Below are 14178 nucleotides of genomic sequence, written 5' to 3'. Positions count from 1 at the left end.
GCAAAAGCTGCCAAGCCAGTCCTTAAAAAAAGTCTTAAAACTGATCCAAAGCTAGTGAGGGAGAAAATTCTTACTGCCCAATGGGGAAGCAAGTCACTTGTTTCCAGTTTCATTTAATGATAAGTTTGAGTTCCATCTTAATGATAGCAAGTACCAGCTGAATGCCTAATCAGGATCTGCATCAACTGTCTATAAGTTGCCAGTGTCACTCTGACTGCAGACTCTGACTCTGCTATTCTAAAGAAGAGATGAGGCACACTGCCAGAGTCCCCCTCTGAAAGACAAACATTTGTGATTCTATTTTCTAACAGGCAATTATGCTCTGCTGACACTGAATAGGAAGAAGGAAGAGAATCACATTTATAGAGTTCATTTTCGTTATACTCTGTTAACAAGGACAGCATTGGAACACACTGAAAACTCTTTCATTCAAATAGTGTTCTAATAATCTGCTCATACTTTAATTTGTCATTGGTAGGGTTTGTTGTTATTGCAAGCAAAACACTATTCGGGATTTCTTTTTTGGATGATGTATGGTCAAAGCATTGGAAGGTAATTTATTAAATAAATCTCCTGTGTAATCATTTAACATTCTTTCAGCATTAAGCATTCCTGCAAATTTATTGGCTTCAAGGCAATAAGTTAAAACCCAGATTTAAGCTAAGTGCAGATCCTTAGTTGGTTTAGAGTGTTTAAATTTATTTCAGTGGTTGTGTCTCAGGAGGTAGAGCAGGTCAACAGGAGTTGGTGGTTTAATCTCTGGCTGGTCCAATTCACATCCAAAGTGTCTGTGTGCAGGATACAGAACCCCAGGTTGCTCACAGATGCATCCATTGGAATTTGAATGTGTGTGAATGTTAAATAGAAACCACTTACATGTTGATGCAGTGCTACTGTGAATGTAACATGTTGCATAGAGTGCTCAAGTAGAATAGATAAGCGCTATATAAGAACCAGTTCAGTATATTAACTTTGACTGTCGGCTAATGTGACTCTTTTCCTCACAACGTGCACATTTATATTTTTTGTTTACTTTTGGCTGCAATCCCTCCACAAAATCTGCAGGAAGTCAGATACAAAATCTCACAAGTCTCGTTGTTCAACTATCAGCTAATGTCTTTGCTGTCTGTGGTGTTTGAGTGCAGATGGAGGAGAAGAACAGACAACTACAGGAGAGGTTGGAGCTTGCAGAACAGAAACTCCAGCAGACCATGAGGAAGGCTGAGACACTCCCGGAGGTAGAGGCTGAACTAGCCCAGAGGATAGCAGCTCTCACCAAGGTAAGCGCACACGTTTGTACATATTGTACATTAACACACATGCTGTTGACGTATTCCCACAGATGCCCTCGTTTTTTTTTTTCTGTACATTTGTGTAAGTGTGCACGTGGTGTCATGACGTTTCAACATGTTCCTCTCCTCTTCCTCGGCCACATAGTCTGACTCCAGCTCCTCTTCCTCTCCTGATGATTATCACTTTGTAATGGAAGCTAAACTCCAAGACATGAACTCCATTCTTAGGAAGGTAGTTCCACAGGGCATCACAGCTATTGCCAACTCCAATAGAGAACAGATATCATTCATTTATCTTATTAGTGTTTTGTGGCGGGCGTGTTTACTGGGATTCTGCTCTGGCTGTTCTACCACCATGGGACAGCTGCATGGCACTTCTGGCTGGAGCTCATACTTGGCAGTGCTGGAGCAGCTCTCTTCCTCTTTCATTCTGTCCTTTGGTGGCCTTGTTCTCCATCTTTCTCCTTGTCACTGTTTGTTTCAATCAGCTGTCTTTCCAGTTACGCTTTAAAACATAGATATCCATCTTTGAGTTTGGGGTAGAAGCTTTGGCTTGTGTTGTCGCCACCATTTTTCTTTGTTGGCCCTTAGGCTGTCAAGCACACAGATCATCGTGGCCTCTCTTTTTTTTTTTTTTTGTCCTGTCTGTGCTGTGATCCAACTGTAGGCGGAAGAGCGTCACGGGAGCATTGAGGAGCGAATGAGGCACTTGGAATGCCAGCTGGAGGAGAAGAACCAGGAGCTGCTGAGGGTGAGTCACTGCGGAGGCGTTGTGCCAAGCAGCGTTAACCAGGCAGCCACTTCTGCATGAGCAAGACAGCTTGAAGCGACTGCAACTGATGGCACACTGTCTGATTTATCACCAATGAAGCTTGACCAAATGGGTCTCTCACGTACTCTGCTGATATAATCATTTGCAAAATACTCACAAATGATGCAAATGAGTAATTCTAAAAGACTTTAGTGTTTTCACGTCACACTTTAGTGTATGATAGCAAATTCAAGCGAGAATACTGTCTGTATGAAGATGTTTAACCTCATGAGTCATTTTCAAAGTTTTTTTGTTGTTGTTTTCCTTATTTGAAAAATGCAATAGTGGGCAATCTTTTCAACAGCAGTCATATAGTACAGAGAAAACCCCAACAGTCAAATAACCCCTTTGAGAAAGCACTTGGCAACAGTGGAAAGGAAAAACTCCTTTTTAATAGGAAGAAACCTCCAGCAGAGCCAGGTTCAGTGAGGGGCAGCCGTCTGCCACGACTAGCCGGTGGTGATGGGAGGGAGAAAGGATAAAAGATACACTGTGGATGGGAGCCAGAAATTGATAGTAGCTAATGATTAAATGCAGTGGTGTATAAATATATAGTGAGTGAAAAAGAAACACTCCCAATGCATCATAGGAATCCCCCAGCAGCTTAGGCCTTTGGCAGGGAGGATCACCTGATGCAGCCATAATGATGTTCTTTATCAAAAATGAAAGTTTTAAGCCTAATCTTAGAAGTGGAGAGGGTATCTGTCTCCCGAATTCAAATTGGAAGCTAATTCCACAGAAGAGGGCCTGAAAGCTGAAGGCTCTGCCTCCCATTCTACTTTTAAATATCCTACAAACCAGCAGTTTGAGAACAAAGTGCTCTGCTGGGTTCATAAGGTACTATGAGGTCTTTAAGATAACATGGGGCCTGATTATTCAAGACCTTGTATGTGAGGAGAAGGATTTTCTATTCAATTTTTTATTTAACAGGGAGTTAAGAAAAAGCCATTATGGGAGAAATAGCTGTGTATTATTCAGCATGTAAAAAATAAATATAAAAATGAGGAGGCTTAATCAGATTTCAATTTGACCAGTCTCCCACTCAGTGTCCTCTTCTCATGCACTATTGCATTGCTTCCAGTACTGCTGTTAATTTTAGATTGTCACTTGGAATTCCCGTACTGATCGCAGCACTCCACTCATGTGTCAAACTAACCCAAATTTCATCCGGATACAGTAATACTCCCTGGTGAGGTCTCTAGCAATAACCCAGGGACCAAACAGCAGTTTTTGGTGGAACTGTTGCTCAGTGGCCAAGCCTGAAGCTAGTGCATAAGGTCAGAAGGCCAACAAGGAGTATACTCGTCCTTTGTGTCGACATTCACGGGTTTGTGCATTCTGGATTTGTCCTCGAGGCTGTCAATGCAGAGTTCTGCTGTAACATCCTGAGGCATTTATCAGAGAACATGTGTGACCTTGTTCTATTGTGCGCAGAAACAAGCCAACACCATCTTTAGTCGCCACCAGCCCCACTCACCAGATTTCACTCCCTGTGATTATTTTTTCTCTAAAATAAAGAAAATTATGTGGCTGTTCAGACACAGAAGCAGGGATCCAGTGCACAAGTGGTCAGAATCAGACCTCAGAGAGAGATCTAAAGTGCAGCCACACTAGAAGCATAGTAATTTCTTTGAGGTAATCTTTACTGAAATGTGGTGCTTGGGGTTCATTTACATAATCACATAATTTATGATACACTACACTGATTTGTCGAAGTGTTGTCCTCATATAAAGTTCTGATTTTAAACTAAAAATAGAATAGCTGTAAAGGCCATGCAATTAGTTATTCTAGTTCCTGCTGAGAGGCTTTCATCACATCAGAAACAATTTAGACTGATGTCTTATCTCATACAAATGGGCTTGTTTTGTGTTGGTTTATCTGTATTTTTCTCCTTCAGGCTCGGCAGAGGGAAAAGATGAATGAAGAGCACAATAAGAGACTCTCAGACACAGTGGACAGACTCCTCACTGAGTCCAACGAGCGACTTCAGCTCCACCTGAAGGAGAGAATGGCAGCTCTCGAAGAGAAGGTTAAAAACGCCTGACACGTCAATGGAAACCTGTCAATATCAATTGCAGTTGCAATTGAAGGTCATTAAAAGATGTATTTTTCTCACTTCTTCCCTTTCCCCCCCCCTTTTCTATGCAGAATATGCTAATCCAAGACTCGGAAACTTACAGAAAACAGTACGAGGAGTCAATCCAAGAAAAAGTAGGTTGTAGAGATCGAGAAATGATTACCTCCTGTTTCAAAATGTCTACATTTTACATGAGCTTAGTGTAATAACTGACTTTTGAGTACAGCAATAATGAGTTTGGTTATTGGCACTAGTTAAATTTTTTATAAACCTTCAATACTGAAAAGCTCCTGCAAGGGGTAGAATAATAAGGTGGCTACTGAAAACAGTAGAAATTACAACTGTCACCTACTCAGACCTGTAAATGTAATCAGCTCCACATGCTGCAGCCATGTCACTAGTATGACTAGTGGTATAAAGGGGTAGGATAATCATTTCATTTTTTGGGCATGTAATATCACAGACAATGATGTAGAGAAATTGTTTTGTCCAGTCGCAGCTGGCAGAGGATATTGAGAAACTGAGATCGGAGCTCGACCAATTCAGATTGAGGGCAGGCTCCCTCACAGAACCCACGCTGTCACGGTAGGTCGGTTTTCTGTGTGTGTGTGTGTGAGTGTATCCGGATGTAAGACGCAGTTTGTAACTTACCTCCACATGTATATACTGCATCAGTTGCTGCTTTTGGACCACCATATTGGACAGGGGGAGAAATAGGCTTCCTCTTTTTCTTGTCTTTCACAATAAAAGCGTAGAGTTGCTTTAATAGCATAGAATCTTTGACACATTCCAGGAGCCAAATAAAATCATCTTTGGTTTTAATCACTGTTGAATAGATTTTTTTCCCTTAATAAATAACATTTTTCTTGTTTTTATTAGAGAATGATTAATTTATATCACTAATTAAGTTAATTTGTGGGATTGTAAAAGTCAGACAACACATTTTAATCATTTCAATTAGGATAAACTTGCTGTTAAATTTAAATCGGAATAAAAAAACTAAGCTTTATAACTAACTTTAGATGGACAAAGTTAAAAACTGTCCAGAAACATATTTTGTATGTATTTTAGGAGCTATATAAAACCATTAATCACATTCCTTGTTAATCAAATAATATCACTTGTGTTCAGTTGCATGTCGGGGCTGCAGCCCTCATTTGTGGCCAGTGACATTTGCCTCCACTGGCAACAACATCAACATTTAAGTGTCAAGTCAACTATTCATAACAATCCCTAATCACTATGTATGTCTAAATATATTTTCCTTATCAAAATGTATAGTTATTCAAAAATAGACAAGCCTGCAATATTTAGATAAGCAAACGGTGAGCTATTTTGAGTTTAGAATCTGTCCATTTACTACAACAAGAAGTTCATCATACATTATGTGTGATTCAACAATTTGATTCATAAACTTTCAAATAAATGTAATTTTACTATATGTTTTTTAGACTTTACTAGGAGAATAAAGACAAGGAATGTATGTTTCTGTTGCTGAGGAAGCTTGCCAGTCAAGTGCTTCTCAGAAATGGGCTAAAGAAAAAAAAATTGGCTTGTTCAGTGGGAGCACGGTGATCCCTGAACATTAGTTGGTTCTGTGTCCAAACATTAGTGACGTATTAGACGTATTACAAGGTGAGCAAATGACTCAAGAAAAACGTGGATGCTGTGAAAACATCTGCAACATAAAGAAGACATGCAATAAAAGGCCACGAGAGATTCAGATTTAGTCTAATGTGTGTGTTTATGGAACAGGAAGCAAAGAGAGGCAAATAGATACTCAGTCTCCAGGAGCTTTCCTGTTATTTTATCCTTCTGTGAAAACTACTTGCTCTGTTACACTATTGTTAGAAACACTGGTATAATGGAACTTTTGGCATCTATTTTTGGATATTTTCTGGTTTCCATTTCATGCTGCTTGAAGTTCTAATCTTACAAAGGCTGCCACTGTCAACAGACAGTGGCAGCCTTAATCTCTTCCAAAGACAAACAATTTGCAGCCATAGAAGCATGCATAACAAGCTCTTATCCTTCAAGAAGTACACTTTGCACCTCCTCACTGTGACTAATAGGTACGCTTGAGGTATCAAAATATAACATCTGACTGGTTTCCTGCCTGCGTAACTAATCGGTACTGCAAGTTTTCTTGCTGTGTCTTATCTACTGGCAATCTGCTTTACGACCCAAACAAAATCACTGCTAACGATTGTGTTTGAAGGATTTGCTTTAACAGGTTCAGATATTATTCATCTGTCATATGAAAAACACAAAATCTGTAACCAAGCATTTTGCGTTTAGCTTCAATTATACTCATAAAAGTTGTTTCCCAGATCCCATCTGGACACATCAGCTGAGCTTCGATTCTCTTTGGGATCTCTGGCTGAAACCCAGTCGGACCACTACCGCTCAGCAAAGGTCATCCATCGACAAAGGAGAGGTCGAATAGGTCTGCGAGAAACCAAGGTGAGGAATAACATCTGGTTTGTCTGCCTTTCACTTTTACTTATATTTAAATGTTTCTATTTTAAAAACATCTAAGAGCTTCTTTAGTGGTCTGTCAATGAACAGTGCCAGCTTTAACGCAGTGAGTTAAATTTAGATACTGGAGAAGCTCCAGTTTGGCAAATCCAACAGGGACTAAAATATTTCAATATACACTCACTGGAAACTTCATTACACCTTCCTAGTACTGGGTTGGGTTGTCTTTATTCTGTATCACATAGATTAAACAAGTTGCTAGAAGGACTCCTCAGAGCTTCATACAGCTGCTTCAGATTTGGTGGCTGTAGAGACTTTCTGATTGCTGTAAATTCATTGTTATGTTTGAGAAACCAGTTTGACCTGATTGAGCTTTGTGACATGAAGCCTATTCCCCATACCATTACACGGATAGCAGCAGTCTGAACTGTTCACACAAGGTGGGATGAATCCATGTTCTGATGTTGTTTGTAACAAATTCTGACCCTGCCATCCTAAACGTAGCAGCAGAAATCAAGACTCATCAGAGTAGAGAACATTTTTCATATCTTCTGTTGTCCAATTTTAATGAGCTCGGGTAAAGTGTAGCCTCGCTTTCTTGTTCTTGACAGGAGTGGGACTCTGTGTGGTCTTCTGCTGCTGTAGCCCATCTGCTTCTAGGCTCTATGTATTGTGCATTCAGAGATGCTTTCCGGCATACCTTGATTGGAATGAAGGGGTTACTGTTAGTTATGCGCACACACTACATTGACCAAATATGATGAGCAGAGACAAAGGCCTGGCAACAATGTACTGGGTCTGAATTAGGCCTTGAACCTTTAATATAACATTATTGATAGGCTTAATGCGAACATTTTCTGTAGGCTCTTATTTTGGAGGTTTAACGTTTTTGGATTCTAAATACAGGTTATGGCAATTCAAGTATGAGTGCAGCACACATTATAAATATATAGGATACTGCTTTTAAATGAAACAAAAACCATTTCCATCTTTTGGTGTGTCGCCACTACTACTGCTTAGAGAAGTCATTAAGTCTTATTAGAGTTAGTAATAAGACATAATCAGGGGGAAAAAGCATAAGTGCTTCTCATAAAATTGTATTACATGACTATGTTTTCAGTTTCCAGTAATGATCTCAAAATATTAGTTCATAACTAATAAGATATTGTTTTGTAGTCACAGTTTCACTCTGTCTCTGTATGCAGGCAAAGTCACTGGGGGAGCCTGAATGGCGCTCACAGCAGCTGGGGGTCATGGGAGGCCACCACTTTGAGAGCGACACGGAAATGTCTGACATTGACGACGATGATAGGGAGACGTTGTTCAGCTCCATGGACCTGCTGTCTCCCAGTGGTCACTCCGATGCACAAACTCTGGCCATGATGCTTCAGGAGCAACTGGACGCAATCAACAAGGAGATCCGGTAGCTGACACAGCTGTATAAATTTAATACTGAAGGCCAGATTTCCAGACGAATTGATCCGCCTCCTCGTTCTAAATCCACTTTACTGGAGACCAACTTGATATGTTTTTAAGATCATGTTCTGGAAAGACTTTAAAGTTTGGAGCGATATTCTGCTTCCATAACTCCACCTTGTTTGTCCTTGGTTGCTAAAGTAATATTTCACCCAAAAACTCTGCTTTTAGAATTAAAAATTAACACGCCCACATTGATTTTGGTTGCCTTGTGTTCAAGCTAGTAACCACAGAAGCAAGATAAAAAAGTGCCCCAGAGAAACTGAGCCGCATAGTAATTCACTCTCTAGACAAAATGTGTGTCTGCCGAGCTCACAGGTAAACCACTAAAGGTGTCTGTAGATTACTCTTCCCGTATGTGACCCAAACACTATTCTTGTATGCACTCAGTGTTTTGGTAAATGTGAGGTGCCTCTTGCTTGATAATGCTGTAATTATCTTGTGCCAATAAGTATTCATGACCCCCAGGCACAACTTTACTTAGTTCTTTATTTAAAGGGCTGTTAATGTGCCTTGTGGTCTTTGCTAATTTACATCTACATTAAAAGACACAGCGCTACATTTCTTTTAGAAAGATTTAATGCGGTCTTATTGTGTAAAGTGATCATGAATCTAAAGTGTTGAGCTTTCAGCTAATTACAAAGTTAGATACAGAGTGTGGTTGATTACCCGACTTTTAGCCTTTTAACTCTTTAGTTTGTCCTTTAATTACTTTACCTGATACTGCAGGGACTTAAAGGTCTGAGCGTTGCAAATCTCCTGAAATCTACCTTTAAAGAACTTGAAAGCTGAGGCTATTTTTGTAGCAGTATAGCTTCTATAATTTTTGTTTTTTAAATTATCTAAAAAATGCACAGCTTGATTCTTTTTTTTAAAGTTTTACATAGAAAAATATTCACAGCATTTTCCTGATACCAGGCTAATCCAGGAAGAGAAGGAGTCAACAGAGCTGCGAGCAGAGGAGATTGAGAACCGAGTGGCCAGCGTTAGCCTCGAGGGTCTAAACCTGGCTCGAATGCACCACCACGGAGCCTCCATCACTGCCTCAGCAACTGCCTCCTCGCTTGCCTCCTCTTCCCCACCCAGCGGACACTCCACACCTAAGCTTGATCCTCGAAGCCCTGCCCGGGACATGGAGCGCATGGGGGTCATGACACTGGTATGTTACATCACCACGTGCGAGACATCTTCTATCATACCGTCTACAGACCCTACTACACACCTCTGTTTACATAATGTATGTTGCATCAATAAATAGCCATCTTTTTACCTGCAAGAGCACCATGTAAACTGTAAATGTGGTCTTTGTTTAGAAGTCTGGAAATAGTAATGCAGTTGGTACAAAATACAGTTTCCCGGCATGTGAAACTTTATGTAGAAAATAGATGTAGCTACCATTATGTCACCTATTGGTTTTCTTGAAGCCAGATTAAAGTTACAGAGCAGAGTTGCCAAGTGCTGAGAAGAATTGATGTAAAAGTTGCCAAAGCTCCCTTGACTCAATAGCTACAGAGTTCCAAACCTCCTCTAGCATTAATATCAGCACAAAAACCGTGCAGTGGGAGCTTCATAGCATGGCTTTCATGGCCGAGCAGCTCATGTAGGTGTAATGTGTAGGTGGGCAGGTCCTTTTCTCAATATGGTTCACATAAAATAATAGAACTTCACTTATCAAAACTGTACCACAGACCTGTTTATCACACAGCAAGCCATATTATTTGTCAGATAACTGTATTGAAAATGCTCTAGAAGTTAGCAACGCAACAAAGACATTGGAGAGCTCTCTCGACTATCATCATTCAACCCAGGTGTCTAGTGGGATCAGTGTAAATGTCTTCTTTACCCATGGGATTTCAAAGCAATAAGGCTTTGATTTTATTGATTATTCAACTGACTTGTTTACCAGCCTTTCTTTATTCCTCAGTGCTGATCTCTAAATAGGTGGTCTGGTATTAGGCAATGGCTCATGAGCTTCTAATGGTACATGATATTTCTATAAGTGAGCTAATTGTTTTATTTTTCACCAGCATGCAGGAGTTCAAGTTTTTGTTCATGCTTTAACACGTGGATATTGACAGGTTTTTTTTTTCTGTTTTTCCTTCACCATACAGCCCAGTGATTTGAGGAAACACAGGAGAAAGGTACACACACCAAGAGTTTGCTCAACAGATTTTAAATATGATACCATTTCACTATAACTCAGAGCTGTAATGGTTGCTGCAGTGACACCGTGAATAAATAGTTGACTTACTAGTGTCCGAGGTCACTTGTAATGCCCCGCCCATTTGCCCTCATCCCTCAGATAGCAGCGGTGGATGAGGATGGCCGCGAGGACAAGGCCACCATTAAGTGTGAGACATCCCCCCCTCCGACGCCACGCACTGTCCGAATGACACACACACTGCCAGCCTCCTCGCACAACGATGCACGAGGGTAAGTGCCTGCTGTAAGTGAAGGCATTTCTTAAAAAAGTTCTCGATGATGTGTGTTTGTAGATGATGCTGTCATTCTATTCTTGCTTTTGATGAAAATTAGATAGTATACTGCCCAATTAGTACTTGCCAGTTCAGCTGCAATTTGTGCTATGAATAATATTTCAACACGCAAGATATTACAGTACTTCAGTACTTTCTCAATATCTGGATGATTAAAGCTAAAGTAAAGCTAAAGTATCACTAAAGTAAAGCTAAAGTATCACTGTTGCAGTGATATCAGATGAGATGAAGCTCCAATAATGTGCATAAAATGCTCAAAAAGTACATTTGCTATAAGCAGCAAATATTCCCGGGATACAACACAAGAAAAAGTCAGTAAACTTTCATTTCAAAAGTTAATAACAGAACAAGTTAAAGTAACACAGCAGCGCATTAAATAAAAGGTACTTGAGATGACAAATATACTTCTTAACATAAGCTTATAATGGAAAACCTTTGATTATCTCATAAAATTAAAATGTAGAAAACACTCCTTTTATGAATACTGTCTGTATGTTTCTGTCCTCAGGATTGTGGCTTCTTTAGAGGCTGAAGCCAGTGCCCTTAGTAGTGTAGCCAGCAGCCAGGACTCCCTCCACAAGCAGCCAAAGAAGAAGGGCATTAAATCCTCCATCGGACGATTATTTGGCAAGAAGGAAAAAGGCCGACTGGCACACCTAGCACACAGACAGGTCATGGTAGATCCACAAGGCGAGTACAGCGCTGGGATATTTTACTTAATACTATTACAATTTGGTCTATTTTGTCTAAAAAAAAAAAACTTTTTAAAAAGCACTCTTAGCTGCAATTTTTGCCAGCTAAGGAGGTCTCTCAGAGTTTACAAACTGGACAGTACTACTTAGAATTCTACTGCTGCAGCTAGTCAACGTATAACTTCATGTAGGCAGCATAAACACACTAAAAATGCATCAGCTCGGCATAGCCACAGTGTCATCACATACTAGTTTCAATTTTAAAGGCTCTGTTTTATGGCTCAGTTACACTAGAATTAAAATACAAAGGTGGGAAAATTATTGGAGGTTGCCCAATTGCATTTAGTTTTTTTTTTGTATTCATTGAACGAATGGAAGTAGTTGTAGTGACCAAGTGGTCAAGAGATTGAGTGTGCAACACCCTCAGCAACCTGGATGACTACTTTCAGTCACAACTGGAGGCGACTGGGGACAGGTTGCCTCCCATCTTTAACCTCTGCAAACAGTTTCGGACTGCAGTCACTCTCAGACAGAATGGCAAAGGTTTGCAAACAATATATTATAAATGCAGACAGACATTCACATTGCAGTCTGTCTCTTTGTAGTAGAGGAATTGATTTAACTAGTTGCCAACTAAAATACAAATACACTATTTATTTATTTATGTATTTATTTATTCATTCATTCATAATAACAGTATCTGATTATATTCACTTAAATCCATTTGTTCTCCACAGCAACAATGATGGATTCAGACATGGCGGGCCAGGACATGGGGGTGAGCAAGTTGGGCACTCAGGCTGAGAAGGACCGCAGATTGAAAAAGAAGTAAGCGTTTATCCTAAGTGCCACTTCACTAGAACATTTTGAGGTGGAGTTAGTATCGTCATAGTCCCTTAATGCACACCCAGCAGTATCCATTTAATATAATAACACAGACATTTAGGTACCCTGTGAGAAGAAACATTTTCTTTGGAAACAATCCAACTCAAACGTTCTTGAGAATTCCCACTCACTGCTACATTGCAGTATATAAACCAGTCTGAACATGGTATAGAGACAATGGCTACACCCTCCTTTTCCCGGGTTTGCCTTTAACCTCTTTTCTTTCACTGTATATTCTACCATAACCGATTTAATCCTGAGAACAGGATCAATACAAAGCAGAAGCTCGATCAGTATCCACGAGCACAGATCAGCCCCACTGTATTCAGACACACAGCCAAAGTCACACTATTGATCCAGGCTAAAAAGCCAATTAATCGCACAAAGGTTCTTTGTCACTTTGGAAGCTATAGATGGCTTTCCTAACACACCACCCATAGATTACACTCAGACACATTAGGTGCCTTCTTGGGGGGAAGAAACAAAAGGGAAACCCCTTCACACATCGGCTCTCTCAGCTGGAGTGTTTCAGAATAAATGTGCGTGTATGTTCGTGTGTGTGTGCGCATTTGCCATGCCTCAGTGCCAAATGATGAATGTCATTTGCTCGAAGTGCACATTGAGTTGTCATGACGGATAACTTTGCCTCCCATGTAGTTTGGTCAATAGAGATTACTGTTGTTCCGTATGTTGACAAATGTGTTGTTTTCCTTCCACTGCACCGACTTCTTCATAGCAGTGTCCGGGATTCAGACCACACGCCACCACCTTGCATCTTGGTGCCTCCTCCTCCTCCTCACTGCATGCCATTAAGCTGCCTGCACTATTTCCATTTCAGCATCTTGGTTGATCAGTACTGCTGTGATCTCATTGTTGGTGTGTTTTGTTTTCCTTCAAGAGGTAACAACAAGTATCTGAATGTAACTGAGCATTTGAATGTAAGGCCATGGAGGGGAGGGTCTTGCTGTGTTTCAGTGCATTTCTCATTTCTTCTGCTGCACGAGATGTGATCAGGACTGCATTGTAGAAGATGACTTTTTTGGACTGCTCTACAGATGCTCCTGTTAAAGAATGTCCTCCATTGTGAGATATGTGTCTCTGTGTGTGTGCGAGTGAGTGGGAGTGCAAGTGTTTGTGTTTAGAGCCGTAGGGTGAATTTGCCTATAAACTCATTAACATGTGTGTACTTTTGTCTCCCCGTCGCTCTCTTTCTCTCTTCTTTGACTCTCTCCTCTCTTACCCTTCCTCTCCCTCTCATCATCCTCTGACTCTAACAAAGCGGGTAAGTTGTGAGGATGTATAAATGCCCTCCTGGATATGACATTGTCTCAGCCATTTTGCCCTTTGTGTCATCTCTTCTGTGTGTCTGCTCATCCGTCCTCTCCTGAAAGAACCAGTGCCAAAGCTGACGTCTCTTATCTATCTATCCTTCATGGCTGTTAATGATGCCATTGCTTTCTTTCTTTTCTTTTTTTTTCATTTACCACGTGAGCACTTTTTCTTCCCCCCCTTTTTACAGTTCAATGGCAGCTGCATCCATGGCTGGACAGAGAATGTGCCACCGCTAAACCTGGGGCCCAATTTTTATACCCAGAATGTTTTCCTCTCCTTATCTGTGTCTCTTATCTATTTGTGTGAGATAACCAGCTGCAACATCTGGTTATGGGAATGTCAGAGGTTCTTTTTGGTTGTATGATTTTTCATAACTGTCTCCTTACTTCCCTTTTCCCCCAGCTATGTTCAGTGGATGTATTTCTCCATGCATTAGACTTGACCTGAACATAAAACATGAGCTACCATGTGCTGGATAGATAAGACAGTGAATGTATCTGGTTGTGTTTGGATGAACACATTTCCTCTGTCACCTGTAGGCCTTTGTATGCCATGTGTGGTGTGTTTAAGTGCCCTTTCACCACACCGAGGCCGTCAATGCTGAGAGTGCTACATGTATCATGTTTATTACAAAGCCCT

General features: G+C 40.6%; 1 protein-coding gene across 10 annotated transcripts in view; it reads left to right on the top strand.

Annotated features, from left to right (window-relative positions):
* Positions 1-14178, top strand: part of ppfia2 (PTPRF interacting protein alpha 2) — a 186274-nt gene that overhangs the window by 155675 nt on the left and 16421 nt on the right. For all 10 annotated transcript variants that reach the window (XR_014870345.1, XM_085138671.1, XM_085138670.1 and 7 more), the window contains 12 exons: positions 1146-1280; positions 1960-2043; positions 4002-4133; positions 4253-4315; positions 4675-4766; positions 6512-6644; positions 7865-8082; positions 9054-9294; positions 10247-10276; positions 10438-10568; positions 11139-11320; positions 12060-12150. Coding sequence is in view for 9 of the 10 variants with exons in the window: in XM_085138671.1 (XP_084994797.1) it covers positions 1146-1280; positions 1960-2043; positions 4002-4133; positions 4253-4315; positions 4675-4766; positions 6512-6644; positions 7865-8082; positions 9054-9294; positions 10247-10276; positions 10438-10568; positions 11139-11320; positions 12060-12150 (1532 nt within the window). In the remaining variant the exon portion in view is untranslated. The remainder of the gene's footprint in view (positions 1-1145; positions 1281-1959; positions 2044-4001; positions 4134-4252; positions 4316-4674; positions 4767-6511; positions 6645-7864; positions 8083-9053; positions 9295-10246; positions 10277-10437; positions 10569-11138; positions 11321-12059; positions 12151-14178) is intronic.

This window comes from Neolamprologus multifasciatus, chromosome 17 (genome assembly GCF_963576455.1).
Source record: "Neolamprologus multifasciatus chromosome 17, fNeoMul1.2, whole genome shotgun sequence".
NCBI lineage: Eukaryota > Metazoa > Chordata > Actinopteri > Cichliformes > Cichlidae > Neolamprologus > Neolamprologus multifasciatus.
Note: the sequence above shows the minus strand (reverse complement) of the source record. Positions and strands in the feature narration are given on the sequence as shown.